Source organism: Rana temporaria, chromosome 12, assembly GCF_905171775.1.
Source record: "Rana temporaria chromosome 12, aRanTem1.1, whole genome shotgun sequence".
Classification (NCBI taxonomy): domain Eukaryota; kingdom Metazoa; phylum Chordata; class Amphibia; order Anura; family Ranidae; genus Rana; species Rana temporaria.
This window is the reverse complement of record NC_053500.1, coordinates 86,361,456-86,386,159: the sequence shown is the minus strand read 5'-3', so window position 1 is coordinate 86,386,159 and position 24,704 is coordinate 86,361,456. Positions and strand designations below refer to the sequence as shown.

The following is a 24,704-nucleotide window of genomic DNA, read 5'->3' as shown; positions in this document are numbered from 1 at the left end:
CCTACACACTATCGGACTAAATTCCGACCGTCCAAAAGCGGTGACGTAAAACACTACGACAAGCCGAGAAAAATGAAGTTCAATACTTCCGAGCATGCGTGGATTTTTCTCCGATGGAGTTCCACACAGATCAGAATTTCCTATTGTTTTTTTTTTCATTGGAAAAATTTAAAACATGTTCTATTTTTTTACACCGATGGAGAAAAAAGTCAGATGGGGCCCACACACGACTCAGACTTATTTCATAGGAAAACCCGATCGTGTGTACACGGCATAACAGTTCTCTCTTAGATCAAAAGTTTCCAGGGGGTTCTGAATACAGCTCCACAATCCAGCCCCTATTTCACTCCCTCCCTCTCTTGGACATGTGGGTGTGATTGGTGAAGAGGTGCACACCCAGGCTGCTATCTAGAGCGAGCATGCTCTTCACGTGCCTACGTTTCCATGGCAGTATGTCCCCAGCTAAAACCCGAGAGCAGAGACGGCGTGACACAAGCAGTGAAGTGCTCCTCACCTTTCTCTGGCTCTTATCTGCAAGCTCTCCTCAGCAAGACTCCAACACCTCTCCCCTGGGCTTTGATGTTCCTGTGTCCTCTGAATTCCCCCCTTCCCCTCACTCATTCAAAGTCTGTGTCAGCATCTCCTCCAGCCAGTCACTGAACACTTCTCATGTCTCATGGCTTTTTACACATAGCATTGTGTTATATCAGAAGAGGAGACATGGTAAGGAGCATAGTAATCTGCTTACTGTGTCTGTTCTCTGAAATGAACACAGTGCTATTTGTAGAGAGCATACATGTGTACAGTACATAGCAGTGGGAGACTGACAACTCCCCCACATCTAAAAAGGGACCCCAGATATTTCCCCAGAGTCTCCTTTATTGTACATACAAATCATCCTTCTGTCATTGATCCCATTATACCCATCCCCAGTACTCCTATGCAATCCCATCATACCTATACAGTCCCCCATCATCCCTATCACCAGTACTCCTATACAGTCCCATCATCCCCATTACTCCTACATAGTCCCATTATCCCCATCCCCTGTACAGTCCCATCATCCCCATCCCCAGTACTCCTATACAGTCCCCCATCATCCCCATGCCCTGTACTCATATACAATCCTGTCATTCCCATCTCCTGTACTCCTATAGCGGTGTGGACGAAAATGCCTTGCTGATGTCAGAAGAATGGGCAGACTGGTCCGAGATAAAAGAAAGGCAACAGTAACTCAAATAAACACAACCAAGGTATGCAGAATACCATCTCTGAATGCACAATACATTGGCCACGCATATGTAAATGGTGTTCACACCACACATGCGAGTTATCACCGCAAACGTTATAGCGAGAACCATAATTCTAGTGCTAGAGCTCCTCTGTAATTCCAAACGTGTGTTCACAGCATCTCCCCGCAGGGATGTAGTCCCAAGGGAGGGGGGCGAGCACGTTAACTTACCCCCCAGCCAGAACGACTCGGAGAAATTCAAACAAAGAAAGAAAAATATTTAGAAGGGAAATCGAAGGAAAAGGTAAGTGAACCAACAATGCACTAGCTTAAAGGAACCTATTTAGAAAATAAAAAAACGAACCTTTACAACCCCTTTAAATATAATGCACAATACTGGTAAACGCTTATTTTAAATGTAATTGTAATGCCTTACATAACCTCCAGTCTATAATTTTCATTAGCTTCTCTGGGTTCAGATGCTGATCTTCCCTGCACAAAGCCCTTAAAATGACTGTAAACATTGGAATATATTTTTTTTTAAACACTTGCGAACCGCCCACCTGCCTTATACTTTGGCTCTTTTGAAGAGGAATATCGTTATTGCAGCAGCTAGCTGTCATTACCCTGGTATCCTCTTCTTTAGCGGTCCGCTTTCAAATAAAAGTGGTCTCTGCGGCGGATTCTCATGTGAACAGCCTGGAGCCCAGTGAGGGAAACATGGCCCCCCCTCGGCTCCATAGCATTCTCTTAAAGGAGAATTTTTTATTTTATTTCAAACAACTTTTTTTTTAAATTGCATTTTAGTGTTTCTTCTGGCTCTTGAGAGTGCCCCTATAGCAAGCCACAAAGTATAGAATAGTGTGCCCCTATGGCAAGATAAAAATGCTTCTGCCTTTAGAATCACTCACTTACTTCTGCCCAGGACTACATTCCCACGAGGCATTTCTCCTCACACACTCACAAGTTCTCAGGTACTTACTGACATGTATGGATGGTGTACCGTACCAAGCTGTATACATTTGTTTTTTAAAAATTAGCATTTTTTGCTAGAACCCCCAAACATGATTTTTTTTTTAAGCAGGGGCCCTGGAGAATTAAATTGTGGCTGGTGGCAATTTTTTTACACACACGATATTGTGCTGGCCATTTTTCAAGTGAAAATTTTCAGAAGAATACACACTCTAAAGAATTTTATTGCACACAACCACAATATAATACCCAATTGTTTGGTAAAATATAAAAGATGATTTTACGCCGATTAAATAGATACCAAACATGTGATGTGACTCTTTAACAACTTGCTGACCGCCGCACGAACATTTACAATGGCGGAATGGCACGGACAGGCAAATGGGCGTATATGTACGTCCCTTTAAATTTGCAGCCGTGTGGGCGCGAGCTCCGTGACCGCGGATTCTATGTCGGCCGATGTCCCGCGATAGTGTCACGTAGCTGCAGAACGGGGGGATGCCTGTGTAAACAAGTGTGACAGAAAACTGATCTTCTGCTGACATCGGGAGCGGTGATCAGTGTGGTGTCACATGTAGCCCAGCCCCCACCCAGTTAAAATCACTCCCTAGGACACACTTAACCCCTTCCTTGCCCCCTGGTGGTTAACCCCTTCCCTGCCAGTGTCATTTACACAGTAATCAGTGCATTTTTATAGCACTGATCGCTGTATAAATGACAATGGTCCAAAAATAGCTGTGTTAAAATTAATCCGCGAAAGTATATTTAAAAACACCAGTGACAGCAAAAGTATTTGGTATTGGACTAGGTATGGTTGAAGGTGATCAGTGGACAGCTGCCTCTACTAACTGCTTCCACCTAAGTGGAGCAAGAAAGTGTTGAGAAGAAAAAGAAAGTAGCGTTGGCGCTGGTCCTACTGAGCCAAATGCTCCATAAAAGAGGCTCCTAGTGTAAGGTGCAGTGTGCAAAATATACAAAAACTGCTAACGATCCAAAGTGCCAAGTGCCTATGTAAACTACTAGAATGATTCCACAGTATATATCATAAATGCAGCTATGAAAATAAATACAAAAATTACATAAAATATACATCACAGTGCTGTGCAAATTAAAGTGCTATTGTGCCTAGGTAAACACTGCTAGGTAAAGAAAATGTGCAAAATGTGAAAATCCTGTACCATTAGGGTACCTATGTTAACCCTTAAGCGATGTGCTGATAAAAAAAAAAAATTGTTTTTCAGTGCAATATAATGTCCTTATTGGAAGTAAACAAATCCAATTACCGAGTGATTCTAAAAGTGCTTTGGGCGCCCCCACCCAGTTAGAATTGCTCCCTAGGACACACTTAACCCCTTCCTTGCCCCCTAGTGGTTAACCCGCTTCCTGCCAGTGTCATTTACACAGTAATCAGTGCATTTTTATAGCACTGTTCGCTGTATAAATTACAATGTCCAAAAATAGCATCAAGTGTCCGATGTGTCCGCCATAATGTCGCAGCCACGATAAAAATTGCAGATCTCCGCCATTCCTAATATGAAAAATATATTGGTAAAAATGCCATAAAACTATCCCCTATTTTGTAGACGCTATAACTTTTGCGCAATCCAAATCGATAAATGCTTATTGCGATTTTTTTTTTACCAAAAATATGTAGAATACTTATCAGCCTAAAATGAGAAAAAAATGTTTTTTTATATATTTTTGGGGGATATTTATTATAGCAAAAAATATTTTTTTGAATTGACGCTCTATTTTTGTAGAGGTGATGAAATACCACCAAAACAAAGCTCTATTTGTGGGGAAAAAGGGCGTCAATTTGGTTTGGGAGCCACATCGCACGGCCGCGCAATTGTCAGTTAAAGCAACGCAGTGCCGAATCGCAAAACGTGGCCTGGTCATTTAGCATCCAAATCCTCTCGGTGAAGTGGTTAAAATTTTTTCCATGGAATTGCGACAAACTAGGGTACGTTAAATTATCCATAGGCAATGTTTTAAAAGCCACCAGTGTAGCGTTAAACAGGAAGCCTGGGGCTAGAATTATGGCTCTTAATATTTGTACTCAACCTAAAATCCCTGTAGTTCATGAACGGACACAGCAGCATATACTTGACAGTAGGGTATTAGCCTTCTATCAGGAGATGACAAGGCAGAAACATGTTAATGTGTTAATACAACTTTAAACTGTACAGTACCGCCCAGGAGGCGGTCCCTCTGGGTACAATCCCTCTCCCTGCATGCAGCAGCTTAGTTCGTCAAAAGCAGTACAAACATAAAAAAAAGGAGGGGTGGGTGCTGTGTCCGTCCATGAACTACAGAGAAAAGGATTTTACGGTGAGTACAAAAATCCTATTTTCCCTTGTGTTCATGGACGGACACAGCAGCATATTCTTGACAGTAGGGATGCACTCACATCAACCTTGTAGAAATTTGTGAACGGACGACCAGGTCGCCGCCTTAAACACCTGGGAAACAGACGCTTGATGTAGGAAAGCCCAAGAGGCACCTATCGCCTGGGTTGAATGCGCTGTGACAGGAAAAGGAGGCGCCCGCCCTTGTAGGGCATAAGCCCGTATCACGACCTGTCTAATCCACCTAGAGATGGTGGTCGACGAGACCGCCAGGACCTTCTTAGGACCAGCCACAGAAACAAACAGTGAATCCGACCTCCGGAATGGAGTAGCAGACAGGTAAACCCGCAGAGCTCGGACAACGTCTAAGGAATGCAACACAGCCTCTTTTGGATGTGACGGTCGAGGACACAAGGACAGAAGTACAATGTCCTCATTGAGATGAAAAGCCGAAACGACCTTAGGAAGAAACGAAGGCTACGGACGTAGTCCCGCCTTATCCTTATGGAGGACCAGATAAGGAACCTTGCAAGACAAGGCCGACAGCTCAGAAACCCGTCTGTGTCCAGCGACCCTGTGCCAACTGGACACCCCAAACACCACCCAACCGGTCAGGCTGGCGTCCGTCGTGATCACCGTCCACTGAAGGGGAAGGAGCGACTTTCCGGCCTGAAGGGCCGGAGATCTCAGCCACCAGACCAGGAAAATCTTGACCAGAGGTCCACCCAGATCTGACAATCCAGGGACAACGGAGACTTGTCCCATTTGGACAGGATCTCCTTCTGTGAGGCACGAGTGTGGAATTGAGCATACGGAACTGCCTCGAAGGAGGCTACCATGAGGCCCAGGACTCGCATGCGAAAAAAGCAGTGACGACCATCTGCGGGATGCCAGCAGCTTCACCGCCACCTGAAGAGTTTGTAATTTGTCCAAGGGGAGAAAAACTCTCGCCTCCATGGAATCTAGCACCAAGCCCAGGTATTGCAGGTGCTAAGTCGGCACCAACACCGCCTTCTGGAGGTTCAGAACCCAACCAAAGTCTTGAAGGGTCTGGGTGGCAATCGCCACATCCACCTCTAATTCTGAGCTTGAAGCAGCTCTCAGAAGAAGGTCGGCCAGGTAACCCACTATTATTATTAAACAGCGCTTCACATCAGGGAAGACAGTACAGTCACAATACAAATCAATACAGGAGGGATCAGAGGGCCCTGCTCGTTAGAGCTTACAATAGCGATACATCGCTGTCTCAGCAAAGCCAGAATCGGGGCGAGCACCTTGGTGCCGATGCCAGGCCAAAAGGGAGAGCCACAAATTGGTAGTGGTCATCCCTGACCGCAAAACGCAGAAGCCTCTGTCTGACAAATATGGGGACATGCAAGTATGCGTCCTTGATGTCCAAGGACACCAGAAAATTCCCAGGATGGAGTTCCACGACTACAGAGCGCACCGATTCCATCCTGAACTTCTGAACTTTCACAAAGCAGTTCAGGGCCTTGAGATCCAGGATCGGTTGGACCCCCTCCTTCTTTGGGACTACAAACAGGTTTAAATAAAACCTCTGCAACCTTTCCAGCAATGGCACGGGTATGATCACACCGCGCCAGCAGATCCTGTACTGCCCCAAACAGGGCCACCCGACGAGTCGGAGAAAGCTGAAGGTTTGAGGGGAAAAAAAATCAGTTTGGAGGGCAAGAAAGAAACGCCATCTTGTACCCTGAGGAAACAATTTCGCAAACCCACCGGTCGTAGAGCAGTAAAGACCACCGAGCCGCGAATGTGCGAAGACGACCCCCCACCCAAGTGTCGGGCGAGGGCAGACCTTCATGCGGTCGCAGGTTTGTTCGCAGGCTTGTTGGGCTTGCAAAACCAGGGGCGCTTTTGTCCCTCTGTAGGGGCCTTATCGGTCTGGGAGCTCTTACCTGCAGCTCCGGGCGGACGAAAAAGACGTTTATGAGCGGAGAAGGAGGGCCCATGCCTATGACGTGGCCCCTTACCCTTCCTGAATTGTGGGAGCAGAGTACTCTTACCTCCCGTGGCATCCTTGATGTCATCCAGCGAGGCTCCAAAAAGCCTCTCACCCTTAAAAGGTAAATCAAGCAAGGCCTTCTTAGAAGCCTGGCCCGCGGACCAACATTTTAGCCATATCAGGCGATGCAGTACCACCGCAGAGACCGATGCCCTGGACAGCAATGGCGTTTTTCCCCCCCCTTTTTTTCCCCCACACATCCGCTGCTACCCTGGCAACAAAAGCCTCCAGGACTGCCGACCAGTTGCTACCACAGGTATGTCTGGGGAAGAAGCATCAGCTACCGATGCCATGCTGACCCACACGCATTACCCCCTTAGGGATGTAAGCCAAGGCACACAGCCCACCCTCCTAGCTGCTCCAGATGCCAAGGGGCCCCCCCCAGAAGACTTACCACCCAAGCAGGCACTGCACCGCTGCCGGCCGCACTGTCCCGACAGAGGAGCTCTCTTTACACAACTGCAAGTGTCACTGTCTTAGGCTGTTCGCACCGTCCAATTACCTAAAAACACAGCTAGAGGCCAAAACCCACAAGAAAATGGCCGCTGGAAGCCCACCCTGTAGAAAAAGCATGCGGCTACAAGAAAATGGCCGCCACTGTGGAAAAAACAGCATAGAGCGCGTGGGCTACAGGAAAATGGCCACGGAGAAAAAACACAGCAATAATCAGCGGGCACCACCAAAATGGCGGCCGAGCAATGTACACAGGGCAAACAGTAAAAAACACAGGCAGTGAACACCCCAGGGTTCCCGAAAAATGGAGGCCCCCCCACACGACAACCAGACAGCACCCCCAGGAGAGCGGACCCACAGTGAGTGGAGCCAGAGAGTGGAGACCCCTGGCTAACGCAGGCAGGCCTAACTCGGAGAGCATAAGGAGGAGGGGAGGGGAGAGAAGAAAGGAAGGGTGTAAAAAAAATACCAGGCGACCCACCTGGGAATGTCCAGCTGTTCCAACCTGCCGAGGCAGGGGAGAGTGCTACTTACCAGTCCTGCGTGTATTGCTGGAAGCATCCCTGACAGATCCACAAACCGAGCAGTACGGGGGTAGCTGTCGGCCCGGCTCACTGTGACACAGACAGTAATTAGCCCCGTCATGTGTGCCCCGGAGCGCGTAGCTCAACGGCCCACCCCTGGAGCAAACGGGGCCTGTCGTGGCCGACCCAGCACGTAGCTAAAGGCCTGCACACGCTTGATGGTCAAAACTGGGGTGACTACAAGGATCTAAGACATCCAGTCTGTTGCCCATTCAGCAGTTGATAGTAGATCTCAGGATCAAAGCAGAGAGAAAAAAATCCAAAACCACAGGGAGCCAGGTCCTTCTTCCTATGCTAGGCAGAAAAAAAACCTGAGTTGCTGCATGCAGGGAGAAGGGTTTTACCCAGAGGAACTGCCTCCTGGGCGGGTACTATACAGTTTAAAGTTGTATTAACACATTAAACATGTTCTGCCTAGTCCTCTCCTGATAGAAGACCAATACCCTACTGTCAAGAATATGCAGCTTTGTTCGTCCATGAACACAAGAGAAATGATGTTTAGTGATACCTCACATGTGCGGTGCGAGTACAGTTTACATGAGTGCGTGACCTACGTGTGCATTTGCATGCGAGCATGGGACACTCTGAAAAATGTTTTTTTCATTATTTTAATTTGCATTTTTCTGCACATTTTTTTTTTTTTGATTTATACTTTTTTTGATTGTACTTTGAACAATATCCCTTGTGATAGCATGGACCATGACAGGTCCTCTTTATGGAGAGATCAGAGTTCTATTATACCCCAGATCTCTCCTCTGCCCTCCAAGGCAGCTTATCAAACCAATATGGGTTTGATTTGCCGCTTTACTAGACGGTAACAGCTACTAAACCAGAAGCGACTAAATTCTTGACGCTTCCAGTTTCAAACACCATAGGCAATATAGGGAAACAAATGTTCCTCTTTCATAACCAAGGTCAGTCAGTGCAACTGCCGGCAGCAGCCCTGGGCTTCCTGGTGGGACAGGAGAGTCCCGGAACAGCAGAACGCTGCAGCAGGAGGTGGGGGGGGGGGGGGGCCTTCCGCTGCTTGTGAAAGTGATCGAGCGGCAATTTAGCTGCTTGAATCACATTTACCAAAAAGGTCATAACCAGATCTAAAGTATGATAGCTGGATGAGGACTGCAGCTATTATGCTTTTTTTATTCTTTTGCAATTTTTTATTTTTTTTTAAGCTTGCCAAATACACTGTGCGTTGGTTTTCTATTTTTTTCCAAAACATAAAATATACAGCAAAGCTAACTCTAAAAGCACCCTCTACCCTACTAGGTGCAGTTAGGGAGTACTGCGATAAACATCTGTGGATGCTTTGAACATGCAATAAAGCACCGTTTTAAAAACGTCACTTTAATTGACCGTGTGTGGGGGAAAACATTGTTTTATGTCTTCTAAAAAACGACCAAAAAAAATTAAAGCATGCTTCAATTTTATGTGTCGTTTTTCAAAACGTCAACTTTTACTTCACAGAAATTGACCGTGTGTAGCAAAAACGTCGTTTAAAACTACGTTTTTCACCCGCGTATGCCAGAAGCTACGTATGAAGCGAGCTTCAATGGAAAAAGTGATGAGAACGTAACCTCGCTTTGCTAGAACATTGTGAGAAAACGATGGTGTGTAGGCAACTTCGTCTTTGAAAATTGAAGTTTCAAAAACGTCATTTTTTACTTCACAGAAAATGACGTTTTTTTCATCACATAAAGTGATGGTGTGTATGCGGCATTAGAGCTCATTCACACATGAGTTGATTATGAAAGACAAAGCAATGCTCATTAACGTGCCCATGGCATGTATGATGCGTTTTTGATGCATTATTGTTGAGCTTTTGAAGCGTTAACAAGCTTGCTTGTTAAATGCCTATGGAACTGCTTAAAGGGCACGTGATGTAGAGTAAATGATCTGCTTTGAGGTGCGTTTAGGTTGTGGTGTGATAGCAGGCAATTTGTGATTTCTCTGTGAGACTGAATTGCGTACTTTGATCTCTTTTGACACTAGGCTTGGTCCAGCTCAAGATGATCATGGAAAGTTTGTAATGGTCATTGACGGCACTGAAACTTGCTGGCACCAACACTTTTCAGACACAAAAAGCTTTGCCACTGGCTAGTGCTGTTCAATGCCAATGCCCCTTCCTGGCAGTGTTGCTGGCTGGCTCTATGCTTTTGCCTGCACACAGAAGCAAAGGCTGTAATCACACGGCTGCTCTGTACAAAGATAAAGTGTCTGGAGCTGCTCTGTCCTTTTTCTTCATATTTTCACGGTGCATTGTAGGATATAGAAACCTCTACTGCCTCTTCCTCAATGCCTGGCTAACACTTTATAAATGCTTCAACAGCATGCTGTAAATGCTATAGGTGCCGTTACGGCGCATTACCAATGAATTTAATGGAGGCAGCTGATAAGCATTAATGCCTCATGAAAGCGACATGCTGCTTAATATTTAACACAACCCAACACTGCACCGTGTGGTACCCAATTTAATATTTATGGCAGGTGTGACAGACAAAGCCAGGACATGGGCTGTTGAAGGGGACTGTAGGTTAGCCTCTTGCCTACTGACTATGAGCCCAGGCGTTTGGGGGGGGGGGGGGGGGGGGGGTTCAATTAGTTGGGAGGCATGTGCCTGGAGGACCATTGGAGTAATTTTACTTCAGATTCCATGTCTCCCAAAACACAACAGACTCTGGAACTGGACGACCAATACACACATTTTGGGTCTCTATGTCCAAACCAGCATTGACTACGTAGACTCGGAGCAGATGTTAATATAATCAACTCAAGCAACCTGATGCTGGGGGTCTCCTGCTATAGTGTGTTTATTATGTGTTTATTAAGTGGGCCTCTCCCATTACGTGCCTCTTAGGTGTGCATCCCCATTGTTAGTTGAGTCACCTATTGTTTCTGTCTGTTGGATAATTTAGCGAACTCTTGGAGGGGTCTATGATGGGAATAGCCTGGTGCCAACTCTACCTCGTTATCTAAACCATTGTTTGATGTTTTAGGTAAATATTTGGTTTATTGTTATGTGGTGACTGACTTTCTAGTGAAGTGTATACAAACCTGTATTTCTGTTCAATAAACCGTCATTCCTTTGGTTCTACCTCAAAATATTGGCTGTGTAAGATATTTGAGGTAAAAGGGCTGGTATTAGCTCTTGGTCTGCTGGAATTATTTGAAGGGCAGGAGGCACTGTTTGACAGACACACCCAGGCGTTCCACTACAGCAGGCATGAAAGGGCAGTTATGGGGCTTTTTAAAAATACTGTATAAATGCAGCTTAAATACAGGTTATTGCTGATCGCGTGAAGGAGCCCTAACAGCAAGGCCACTTATTTTTTGTTAGTTTCAAATTTAAAGTGAGCAAAACAAAATCCAGTGCAAATTGATTTGCAGTGCATTGTTTTCAATTGATTTCTAGGCCAATTCCAACCATTTGTTTGCTCAAAACTGGGAAAAAATTAAAACCGTGTGTGCAGGAGAACTGGGCAAATTTATATTCTCTACATTTTTTTAAATCTTTTTTTCATTGAAAGCCGATTGAACATTATAAAAAAATCCCACATAACAGCCATGGGTTGATCCAGCCCTCAATATATATTTTCAATTCACCACTTCTATGATAGAGGATTTGCAGAGCTTGCTCCCTACCCGGAGTCTTTTGATGCCAGCCCGTGTGATCTGTTGGCAGTCATACAATTCAATACGCTCAAGACTCTGGCAACTTTTTAAGTGCTCCAATGATGCATCAGTGATGAGAGGACAATTATCCAATTCGATAACTTCAAGACGATCATGGGAACAAGCACCATTGCCCAGGTGTCGGATACCATCATCTGTGATCAACTCGCAATGGGAAAGGCTCTGTATAGAGAAAATAGAAAAATTATGCTCTTGGGTGATAAATAATGGAGAAATGAGACAATTAAGCTGACTCCAGACACCATTTTGCTGACCAGAATGGAGCCATGAGCAACAGAAATGTATTTCCTCTAGGTTTGATACTAGAATTTATGCTTGAGGCTTGGAGTGTCTTGGCCAACACTTCAAGCTTCAAAACAAGAGACCAGGTTTACATTTACATTTTTATATACGTTTATTGTTTCATAGTAACAGGTTGAAAGCAGACAAGTATTCTCAAATATGGCAAGACGTCAGCCTCCTTATAACAAGACACTACATTTTGTAGTCACCAAAAATAAGAAAATGTTACATTGTGTGATCTATTTGATGATATATTTCCTTATGTCCAAACCTTAAAGATTTTCAACAAGGGATTTGTCTTGGCTGTGCCTCAACTTAATTTTTATATGAAAAAAAAAAGAAATACTTTTATAAAAAGGTAACCAATAAGAAATATGCCTCTAAAGTGGTTAAAAGGGAAAGTTGGGGTTATGCCCTAGTGAGCCCATCTAGGGATTAGAGAGCGGAGTGGTGTATTTGGGATGGGATATTTAAAAAAACTATTAGATGGGTACCTTAATGATCACAACATACAGGGTTATACAAGGTACTATTGACATAAACAGAAGCACACTCACGCACCACAGGTTGAACTGAATGCAACTATGTTATAGAGGCTTTTCAACTAAAAGTCTGAGAATATTGCAGCTAGAATGAAAACAAGGTTTTTTTAATCCAACTGCAATATTCTCTGAGTTTACAACTCCAAATAAAACAGGTACAAACCATCTCTTAGGGGAGCAAGTAACTTGGATTCAGTAACTTTTTTTGAGCTAGATGCATTCCTAAAATGCACAAAATATAACTGGATTTTAACCACTTGCCCGTCGGAAGGTTTTACCCCTTAAATGACCACTGCATTTTTGCTATTCAGCACTGTGCTACTTATTGCTTGGTCATGCAACACTGTATACAAACGAAATGTATCTTTTTTTTTAATTCACACAAATATAGCTTTCTTTTGGTTATTTTGAAAAACTAAATAAAAATAGATTTTGTTATGCAATAAAGTCTAATTTCTTAATAAATGTAGGCGGAAATGTATTCTGTTACATGTCGCAAGCACTGGCAGTGATCGGGGACTGATCCTGCCAACGCTGCGTTTTAGGGGACACTATACTATTTAAGAACCTAGTATACAGCCGTGGTCAAAAGTTTTGGAGAATGACGCATACTAATTTTCACAAAGTCTGCTGCTTCAGTTTTTATGATGGCAATTTGCATATACTCCAGAATGTTAGAAAGAGTGATCAGATAAATTGCAATTAATTGCAAAGCCCCACTTTGCCAAACAAATTAACTTAATCTCATAACAAAAAAATAATAATTTCCACTGCATTTGTAAAGAAGGCTTCAGGGCGCCCAAGAAAGTCCAGCAAGTACCAGGTCTCCTACAGTTGATTCAGCTGTTGGATTGGGGCACCACCAGTGAAGAGCTTGCTCAGGAATAGCAGCAGGCAGGTGTGAGTACATGGGAGGCTACGTCAGTGACGTCACCACGCTCGGGAGGAAGGGCTCCTGTTTTGCCGGCCGGCTTGTTCAATTTTTAACACATGACTGTTTCAAACAACATTGATGTAAGTAGACTACTGTTTTAATAAATGTTGGTACCGTACTGTATTACGCTATATGCGTCTTCTTTTATACATTTCCTCCTATGGAGCGACTGTGATCTTTTGATTGTGACACTGCGGACTCCCGATCTGTGATCCCTGGAGAAATTAAAGGCCGAGGCTGGGTTAAAGCCATCCGCTCTGAGTTCTTACCGTCTGGTAAGAGGCTTTGTTTTTCAGGTGGAGGATTTCACAAACTGCATGCATGTCACTGGGTGTTGGAGGAATTACATCCATCATTACATCGTCTTGCCACACTATATGGAACAAGTGTCTTTGTATCATTGAGTGCAACCCTGCCTCTGCTTTAAGAACCACAGACTTTATCCATCGTTTATAATCTACTAATAGTGGACTGTATTAATCTATTCTTGGCGCAGCTTTTTGTCTTTTAGGTGTGAGTACATCAGAGAGGCAAAGACTTCTGGAAGAACAAAAAAATCAGGGACAGACTGATATTTTGTAAAAGGTACAGGGATTGAACTGCTGAGGACTGGGGTAAAATAATTTTCTCTTATAAATCCCCTTTCCGATTTTTTTGGGGCATCAAGAAAAACCTTGTCCGAGAACAAAAGGTGAGCGATACCATCAGTCCTGGGTCATGCCAACATTAAAGCATCCCAAGACCATTAATATGTGGGGCTGCTTCTCAGCAATGGGAGTGGGCTCATTCACAATTTTGCATAAAAACACAGCCATGAATAAAGAATGGTACAATAACATCCTCTGAGAGCAACTACTCCCAACTATCCAAGAACAGTTTGGTGATGAGCAATGCCTTTTCCAGCATGATGGAGCACCTTGCCATAAGGCTAAAGTGATAACCAAGTGGCTTGGGGAACAAAACATAAAAATGTTGGGTCCAAGCCAGGAAACTCCTCGGATCTTAATCCCATTAAGAACTTGTGGTCAATATTCTTCAGTCAGGATTTGGCCCAGAAGTTGATTGACAGCATGCCAGAGCGCATTGTAATTGTCAATAAAAGCCTTTGTTACTTATGAAATGCTTGTAATTATACTTCAGTATACCATATCAGTTCGTTAAAAAGCAGTACAAACATAAAAAGGAGGGGTGGGTGCTGTGTCCATCCATGAACTCAGAGAAAAGGATTTTACGGTGAGTACAAAAATTCTATTTTCTCTTTCGTTCATGGATGGACACAGCCTTAATCTAGACAAAGTGGGACGTCCCAAAACAGTGTAAAAAACGAGGGGTGGGAACAGTATAAAAATAAACTTCACCCCAAAACAAAACAGAGCTCCTCAACAGAAGAGTTGCAACTCTAAACCACCGCCTGCAAAACTTTGCGGCCGAAAGAAGCATCCAAAGATGCACTCACATCAACCTTGTAGAATTTAGTGAAAGTGTGAACGGACGACCAAGTCGCTGCCTTACACACCTGGGAAATAGACGCTTGATGTCAGAAAGCCCAAGAAGCACCTGTTGCCCTGGTCGCCTAAAGCGCCGTGACAGGAAAGGGGGGCGCCCGACCCTTTATGGCCCTTAAGCCTGAATCACTATCTGTCGGATCCACTACGAGATGGTTGCCGACGAGACTGCCAGGCCCTTCTTAGGGCCAGCCACCAAAACAAAAAGTGAGTCTGACCTCCGTAATGGGAGCAGTAGCAGACAAGTATACTCTCAGAGCTCGGCGAACATCCAAGGAATTCAACGCCGCCTTCTTAGGATGCGACGGATGAGGACACAAGGATGGAAGTACAATGGCCTCATTGAGATGGAAGGCCGAAACGACCTTAGGAAGAAAAGAAGGCTGCGGACGCAGCACTACCTTATCCTTGTGGAAGATCAGATAGGGGGCCTTGCATGACAAGGCTGCCAGCTCGGAAACCCGTCTGACGTAACAGCCACTTTCTGAGAAAGTGTCAACAAGGGAATGTTCCTAATGTTTTCAAACAGCGGTTTCTGAAGCACCAAGAGGACCAGGTTCAGGTCCCATGGAGGTAGGGGAGGATAGACCGGAGGGGCCACATGCCGAACCCCCTGCACAAACTTACTCACTAGAGAGTGAGCCGCCAGGGGTCGTTGAAAAACAGACAGTCAGGGCAGAAATCTGCCCCTTGATAGTACTTAAGGCAAGCTTTTGGTCCACCCCCCGCTGTAAGAACAGCAGGACTCTGGAAACCGAATAAGTACACGTATTCCACCTCATTTCCTCACAAATGGATATGTAGGCCTTCCAAGTGCGATGGTAAATCTCCCTAGAGGATAGCTTCCGAGCCCTCCTCATGGTAGAAATCACTGAATCTGACAGGCCCCAGTCTCTTAGTACCTGGCTTTCAATAGCCATGCCGTTAAAGCCAGCGACTGTAAAGCTTGATGAAATATGGGACCTTGCGACAACAAACAGGTCCTCTCTCAGCTGTAGACGCCAAGGGATGTCTGCTACTAGACGCACTAGGTTGGCGTACCAAGGACGCCGAGGCCAATCCGGAGCAAAAAGAATCATTGGGATCTCCTCTGCCTCCACTCTGCGAAGCAGATGAGGAAGGAGCTTCAGAGGAGGGAAGGCATAGATTAGCCGGCACTGACTCCAAGGTGCCATCAACGCATCTGTCGCGTCTGCCCCTGGGTCTCTTGACCTGGCCACAAACCTCAATACCTTCTACATGAGTCGAGACGCCAGGAGATCTACGTCTGGCGCGCCCTATCTTTGGCAAATGAGCTGAAACACATCCAGGTGCAGAAACCATTGTCCTTGGTCCAGCATCTGGTGACTCTGCCTGCCAGTTTTCCACGCCCGGAATGTATACTGACCACCTCAAGATGTGGGCGACCTCTGACGCGGCAGCCAAACTTCTTGTTCCTCCTTGATGGTTGACATACACCACTATCGTAGCGTTGTCAGACTGGATCCTGACTGGACACCCCTGTAGCCTCTGAGACCATGTGGAGAGGCACAACCTGATCGCCCGGAGTTCCAGGACATTGATCGGCAAGTGGGATTCCTCCGGAATACAGTGACCCTGGGCCAACTGGACCCCCCAGACTCCCCCCCCCAACCGTAAGGCTGGCGTCCGTCGTGACCACCATCCAGTGAAAAGGAAGGAACGACTTCCCGGACAGAAGAGACTCGAGTGTGAAATTGAGCATACAGTACTACCTCAAAGGAGGCTATCATGAGACCCAGGACTCGCATGCAAAAGTGGAGTGACGACCCTCTTTGGGATGTCAACTGCTGCACCGCAGCCCAAAGAGTTTGCAAACTTTCCACAGGGAGAAAAACTTTCGCCCTTTGAGGAGTCCAGAATCAACCCCAGATACACTAGGTGTTGAGTCGGCACTAATACGGACTTCTGAGTGTTCAGCACCCAACCAAAATCTCGGAGGGTCTGACAGGTTATAGACATGCTCACCTCTAATTCTGAGCTTGAAGTTGCCCTCAGAAGATCGTCCAAGTAGCCCACAATAGCGATGCCACGTTGTTTTAGTAGGGCCAGAATCGGGGCGAGCACCTAGGTGAACACCCTCTGTGCCAATGCTAGGCCAAAGGGGAGAGCCACAAATTGCAAAAACAATAACTCCCCGGATAAAGAAGCCATGGGTGGACCACGTCACATGAAAAAATGGAAATTTATTGGTAGAAAAATATAATGCAATTACATATAAAACATGCACTCAGAACCCATCACCAACACCCAATATAGTTAAAATGAATAAGACAACGTTGTCTATATTAAAAATATGACTACGTCACAAGGTGCATGCATGCAATACTCTAGCAGGGTGACCAGCTGGAGAATAAAAATCCAGTTGATCACACTGCAAACTAGTTGATCAGCCAGGTGGACTGGTCAGATCCCCTATGGGGAATAAACTAGAGTAGTTTCTGAGGTGGCTATGCACTGGGGCATTACTGGGATATTACCCAGATGCTTGCCATTTGGGATTTGCTTTGCATATGCATATGTACATACAATGCTGGTGTTACATGGTTAGCTGCCATTGCTTTGTGAACCTGTTGCATTAACCAGCTGCTTGCTACTTGGGACTTGCTTTGCATGTCTTGCTGCTACACTGCTCTGTGCTCTCTATAACCAGCTTCAAGTGTGACGGACCTACTTTTTAATATTTCATATTCTTTATTGATTTTCTTCAACGTTTAAAAAAGGACAGATAGTTACAATCGTATATTTTCGTATATTCTTTTTACCATTATTTCATACATATCTTCAATATTCCACCTCCCTGCACTGATTGACTATCTTCTTTATTGGGTTTTCTTTCACACGGGGTATTCCATTTCTTCCAGCCAAAGGTTCCACATTTTACCAAACTCCCTGATGTTTCCTCTCTTGGTATAAACCACCTTCTCCTTCCATATTGTTTCTGTGACTACATTAATCCACTCCTTTACTGATGGGGGGTTCACTGCTTGCCATCTCTGAGCTATTAATTTTCTTGCCTGAAAGAGGCACCTCAACACTGCTTTTGATGTACTGGTCATTCTTCTTATTTCTTCCCCTAGGCCCAGGATACATAATCTAGGATTCATCTCCAGCTTTGTTTTATATATCTTATTAATAGTGTCCAATATCCCCTTCCAATACCTGAACAGTTTCGGGCACCTCCATATCATATGTATTAAATCTCCTGTATCCTGGCACCTGGGGCATCCTGCATCCACTCTCCATCCAAAGTTAAATAATCTCTTAGGTGTATAATATGTCCTATGTATCAGCATCAGGAATGAAAACCTCTGTGCTGGCAAGACTGTAACCAAATGTCCTCTTTCCAATACCTTCCTCCATTGATCTTCTGTTATAATCCCTAGGTCTTCCTCCCATTTTACTCTACTTTTGAGTTTTTCTGGGCCTTCAATACTCTCCTTACATATGTATGAGTAGACCTCGGAAATAAATCCCTTCGTCTTACCCAGTTTCTGGAGGATAAGAGTCTTAACCCATATTGGCCCTACTCTGTTAAACTGAACATCTAGAGCATGTCTGATTTGGAGGTATCTGTAAAATGTATGTTTGGGTACATCGTATTCCTTTCTAATTGCAGCAAATGTTTTTATAGTTCTTCCTTCATATAGCTGTGCCAGTCTAACTATCCCCTTGGATGCCCATTCATAAATGTTTCCAACTGACGCCAGTTCCTGCAGGTTCCTATTATCCCAGAGTGGTTCATATTCCGTCATTCCTCCCTGCCCTCCTAGTGTCTTTACTGCTTTCCATACTTTAAGGGCCATCTTAACCGTAGGAGTTCTATTAATAAAATAATTGGCCTCCAGTACCTCCACCACTGTCTTATGGGGTGCCCCTAGAAACATCAATCCCCCGTTTACTGACCTACTTTAATTGACTGCTTTGCATCAACAGCTTTTATCCTAGGATTCATACTTTCCAACTTTGCTGTTTCAGTAGTGTCTGCTGATAATTGCACAGCAACCTCCGAAACTACCCTGCTAGAGTAGAGTATTGCATGCATGCACCTTGTGACGTAGTCGTCTTTTTAATATAGACAACGTTGTCTTTTTTATTTTTAACTATATTGGGTGTTGGTCCACCCATGGCTTCTTTAACCGGGGGGTTCTTCTTTGTCTCCCTGGTGGGCTTGTTTTTGCACTGTTACCTGGCTAACGGAGACCACACCTTACTGGTGAGACCGCAATGAATGGGATACTGTGCCAAGATCATACCCTTTACACAGTAATTTGATATTTAGTGAGCAGGGGACCTACCTTTTCTCTTGAGAGCTACAAATTGGTATTGGTCTTCCCCGACCGCAAAGTGCAGACATCTCTGATGTCTGGTGCATATGGGGACATGCAAGTATGTGTCCTTGATGTCCAAGGATGCCAGGAAACCCCTCGGGTGGAGGGCAGTGACGACTGAGCGAACTGACTCCATCCGGAATCCTTGTACCTTCACAAAGCAATTGAGGGCCCTGAGATCAAGGATTGGGGCGAACGCCATCCATCTTTGGTACTACGAACAGGTTTGCGTAAAACCCCTGAAATCGTTCCTGTACTGGGACAGGAATGATTACCCCGCGTACCAGCAGATCTTGAACTGCATCAAACAGGGCTGTCCGACGGGTCGGCTGAAGCTGGAGGGAAACAATCTTTTTGGTGGGCAAGAGAGAACTCTATCTTGTACCCTGAGGAAACTACTTTGCAAACCCACCGGTCGGAGATCTGCTATGTCCACCGGGTCGCGAATTCGCCCTCGGGGCGGATGAAAAAAAGCTTGTGCGCAGCGAAGGAGGGCCCTTGCCTATGGGCGTGGCTCCTTACCCTTTTTGATTTCGGGAGCAGCGTACTCTTATCCCCTGTGGGATCTTTAATAATGTTATCCAGGGATGCTCCAAAAAGTCTGTCCCCCTTAAAGGGTAAATCCATCAGGGCCTTCTTGGAAGATTGGTCTGCAGACCAACACTTTAGCCAGAGCAGATGGCGTAACACCAACGCAAATCTTGAGGCTCTGGCTAGCAGAGGAATAGTGTCCAAGCCTGATTCGCAGACAAATTTTAGGCCCTGTACCAACTGGTCGGCTAGCGCTACCTCATCCGAGGGAGCCTGACGTGCTTTTAACCCATTGTGCAGCATCTTTGCCCATTCAGTAAGTGTCTGAGACACCAGGGCCCCAACTATCGTTTGGGCACACCGCCGAGCCCACCACTGTGTATAGGTTGCGGGAGACCGCCTCAACCTTCTTGTGTGCGGGGTCCTTGAAAGCAGGAGCCCCTTCCACTGGAATCGTGGTTACCTTGTTTAGTCTGGACACAGGGGGGTCCACTATCGGAGGAGAGGTAAATTTTTTCAGGAAACTCTCTCCGTGCCTCCTACCGACAGACTATGGGCCAGAAGATATTGGAGACCCAGGACAAGCTGGCATGGATGTAATGTAATGTTACAGCCCTTCTCCCCCCACCCCCCCCCCCTCTTGTTGCTGTGTCTAATTGTGTTGATTCATGACACATAGACAATGGCCTGGACTGCAGACATCTCTCCGCAGGGGGTGTGTATTGAGGCTGCCTGCTTACCATAAACTCATTAGGTATCTGTAGACTGGTTCAATGTACAAATGTTCAGTTCCCATTGGTTGTTGGCTAAGGGGAGTGTCCCTATCTCTGTGTAACTGTATGTCTTGGAATCTAATAAACAGTTTAAGCTCTGGATGTTTAACCCTCAACACCTGTGTGGATTGTCTCGTGATTGAGGGGTTAAGGGCTGGTTATGGCGAGGTTGCAGGCTGCGGGTGCGTTTGGAGGACAGGAGACACAGGTCTGGCGGATGTGCCCACCTGGGGTATCTGAGATCCGTCACAGTGGTGGCAGCAGTGGGATGTCTCCTGCAGTCCAGGACATCCAAACCACCACCAGGATTCAAGATCTGGGCAGCTGCCGAGGAGCGATACGGGGACCAGCCAGCATGAGAGCGGAGTTCGGGAGGAGGCTGCAAGGCATGCGGAAGAAACATCAGGGACCAGTGACAGAGCGCACCATGCTCGGCTGGGAGGATGTGATCCGCCGGCAACTCTGGCATGAGGCGCTAAGCTACGAGCGGCGCCAGCAGGGGAAGATCCTTCCCTCCTCCTCAGAGATGTACTGGACGCAGTACCGTGCACGAGAGGTGTTCCTGAGGGAACGACCGCGAGATGATTGGGAGACGGAGCTCGGAAGATTGGTCCAGGAGGAGATGAAGCTGGACGCCAGCTACAGAGCCCTCCGGTGGTTCGCGGCTCAACTGTGGCCAAGTACAGCAGATGGCAGCACGACAGAAGGCGTTGGCTACGGCGGCGTGGGGCTGCTCCATCAAAAAATGTACGGAGACCCAGACTTTGGGAGCGATGAGGAGTGGAGGCTGGAAAACATCCTGGACTTCCGAGATGAGGTGCTGGACCTCCCCGAAGAGGCGTGTGACCCGGAGGAATTGGAGTTCCTGGTTGAGCAGGAATGGGAGCTCGAGATTGCCTACAAGCGACTGTTTGACGGTAATCAGCAGCCTGGCATGGCTCCCGTTGCCTGGGACTGTCCGGGAGAAATAGCAGACAGTCAAAAAGATGAGGAGCAAATGGGGCCAGGGGTGACCCTATGTTTTCCCGTCCTTACCGCAATGGAAGAAGCAGCGATGATACAGAGGGCACTGCGAGTGCTAGAATGCCGGAACGCAACGGAGGTCCCCCAGGCAGCGAGAAGCATGAAGGTCTCAGAAAGAGGAGTTGAGACAGGCACTGGAAGGCTGGGAAATGGTGATCAGCAGCAAGTCCAGAGTATCTCATCTGGTGCCCCAGCAGAAGCGCTGGCTACAGGGCAGAGTGCCCCTGGCATCTGCCCAGCATCAGAAAAAGAGTTGGATCCGGAGAGTCTGAGAGAGGATCTGCGTGAGCTGTTTCCCCAACAGCAGATATCCCCACCGGGAGTAGAGGAAGCAATTCTCCCTCCCCAGCAATTGGACAGTACCCCAATGTTCATCCCCCCAGCAGAAGCGCTGGCTACGGGGCAGAGTGCCGCTGGCCTCTGCCCACCCTCAGAGTTAGATCCAGGGAGTCCGAGGGATGACCTCAGTGAGCTGTTTCTCCAGCACTTGGACACTACCCCAGTGTTTGTCCCCCAGCAGAAGCGCTGGCTACGGGGCAGAGTGCCGCTGGCCCCTGCCCAGCCCTCAGTATGTTTTTGGAGGGTTTGGGAGACAGCCCGTGTCAGAAGTCACCCCAGTGGCTGGTCACAGAACCGGCAGGGGAGAAAACCCTTCCCCCTCTCCAGCGGCTGCACCCAACTTTTGCATATGTCCCCCCGGTAGAAGCGCTGGCTATAGGACAGAGCGCTGATGGTCTCTGCCCAGCATCAGAACAAGAGATGAAGAATCCGGGAGATAGTCCCTGCAAGATACCTTCTCAGCGGCTGGTAACTACACCAGGAGAAAAGCAAGTACCTTTTCCTCCCAAAATGCATAGCCCTACCAGCCTATGTTCCCTCCCAGCTGAAGCGCTGTCATTGGGGCAGAGGATTATTCAGCTCCCCCCAATATCTGCAACCCAGCCCCGGATCAGAGGAGTGCAGACAGCTGTTCCCACTCTGCAGCGGCTGTTTTTATTCATGGGAGACCCTATGTGCAGTTTTGCTCCCCAGCGCCGGAGTCGTACTTTTACTTTTCCTGGTTGCCTGGGGTGGGTGGAAGTTTGTGACTAACGCAGGTCCAGACCAGTTGAGGGTCAGGAACCTGGTCACTGTGTGTTTTGGAAAGAACTGTGTCCGTGCCTCCTACCGACAGACTATGGGCCAGAAGATATTGGAGACCCAGGACAAGCTGGCATGGATGTAATGTAATGTTACAGCCCTTCTCCCCCCACCCCCCCCCTCTTGTTGCTGTGTCTAATTGTGTTGATTCATGACACATAGACAATGGCCTGGACTGCAGACATCTCTCCGCAGGGGGTGTGTATTGAGGCTGCCTGCTTACCATAAACTCATTAGGTATCTGTAGACTGGTTCAATGTACAAATGTTCAGTTCCCATTGGTTGTTGGCTAAGGGGAGTGTCCCTATCTCTGTGTAACTGTATGTCTTGGAATCTAATAAACAGTTTAAGCTCTGGATGTTTAACCCTCAACACCTGTGTGGATTGTCTCGTGATTGAGGGGTTAAGGGCTGGTTATGGCGAGGTTGCAGGCTGCGGGTGCGTTTGGAGGACAGGAGACACAGGTCTGGCGGATGTGCCCACCTGGGGTATCTGAGATCCGTCACACTCTCCTCAAGAGGGTAACACACCGCCAAATTTTTAGGGACAGAGAAACCTTCTGTGGTTTGTCCCATTCCTTGTATAAGGCTGGATTCTCACTAGTGCGGTGCAAATTTCAGCTCTCTTATCTCTGCAGGGAGATAAGAGAACTGTTCAGCAGATCCACTGCGTTTTAGCTGCAGATCAGCTGCGAATTTGGAGACCTGGGAGAGGGGAGGGGGGAAGTGTACTGAGCTGAATGAGACAAATCCTGAAGAGAAATTAACACATCTGCAAATCAGCTGCGCACCCATAGAAGATAATGGGCCTGAATTCGCACCTGAGCCGCAACGCAATGCCTAAAATACGCACACATTTTTTCGGCAATGCGCAGTGCGAATGCATCACACATGTGAACCAGCCTCATTGAAAACAATGTATTTAGAAATGTTCTGCGTATTGGATGCGGTTTAAGCCGCACTCAATTCGCATAGGTGTAAACCTGGCCTAAAAGTTTGTCTAGATAAGGCACACAAGGAACACCTTAGCAGTGCGGGTCAGCTTACGGAACCCAAAAGGGACCAAAGCCTCTGTTGCTTCCGCAGACTCCTCTATTTTTAGAGTATCTCGCACTGCAGTGATAAGATCACCTACCAGAGCCTTTTTGCGCGCTGACCCGGATCCGGAGTCATCCTCACTGTCCGGTCAATCTTGGTCCACATCCTCAGATACATAAGAGCCAGGGTCATGAGCCGTAGCTGGACTCGGCTCCGCATCAGAGTTGTCCCTAGAAGATGGCGGGGGGAGGGGGCGCTTTTTACCCCCCGTGTTCCCACGTACTGCTTCCACCTTGGCAACACAAGCATCTAGGATTGCTGGCATAGCGTCCGATACATCGGGTGCAGGGGCATCAATTGCTAGCTCAGGTGTTTCAGGGGAAAAGGCATCCGCTTCTGACGCCATGCTGATCCACGCGCCTGACACCCACAGAGACTCCAAGGCAAGGTACAACAACCCATCCTCCTAGCTGCGAGAGAGACGAGGGGATCCCCCCCCCCAAAGGACTCACCACCCTTGAACAGTATAGTATGGCTGCCGTCCGCTTCCTACTTGAGCTGCTTCCTTGTCAGCTGTCTGTCAGTCTGAGCACTCCGCAGCGTGTGTCTGCAAGCTTGTGCCGTTCAAATGATGTAATACGGTGTGGACCGCAAGAAAATGGCTGCTGAGCAGGTAGAGGCCAAACAACGCCGCGGGCCACAAGAACATGGCCACCGAGTGACAGGTAGAGGCAAAAACACAGCGTGCACCAGAGCACAGCGTGGAACACAGGCAAAATGGCCGCCGATTAGCAGATAGAGGCCAAACCGCGTGGAGCACAGGCAAAATGGCCGCTGAGCGGGCGATAGAGGCCAAACAAGGCGCGGACCACAAAAACACCGTCGCCGAGCAGCAGATAGAGGCCAAACGCAGGGTGGACCACAGGAAAAATGTCTGCCGACAGCATGGAGGGAAACACACAGGTAAGCAAACTTTTCATGGCAGTGCATAGCATTTGTAAGCAGACATACAGCACAGTTCCCTCACAGGTGGAGCCCCCCCCCCCAGATGAACCCCCGGCCTAAGCAGTCAGCCTAGCCCAGGGAGGAAAGGAAGGATGGAACCCCTTACTCGACCTCCCCGGGAATTTCCAGCTATGTCCTCCTGGGGAAGCAGGGGATAACTGCTTACCCTTCCTGCGTGGATTCTGCTGGAAGCATCCCAGACAGACCATCTTCCGCATGGTTACGGAGGTGACAGTCGGCCCGGCCGCTGCGACTCGGCCCTATAGAACAGTCATATGC

At 47.0% G+C, this 24,704-nt stretch overlaps 1 protein-coding gene across 3 annotated transcripts in view; it reads right to left on the bottom strand.

Moving 5' to 3' along the window:
- FBXL20 (F-box and leucine rich repeat protein 20) overlaps positions 1–24,704 on the bottom strand; it is a 499,717-nt gene that overhangs the window by 33,501 nt on the left and 441,512 nt on the right. For all 3 annotated transcript variants that reach the window (XM_040331680.1, XM_040331681.1, XM_040331682.1), the window contains exon 14: positions 11,254–11,466. In XM_040331680.1, the coding sequence (XP_040187614.1) occupies positions 11,254–11,466 (213 nt within the window). The remainder of the gene's footprint in view (positions 1–11,253; positions 11,467–24,704) is intronic.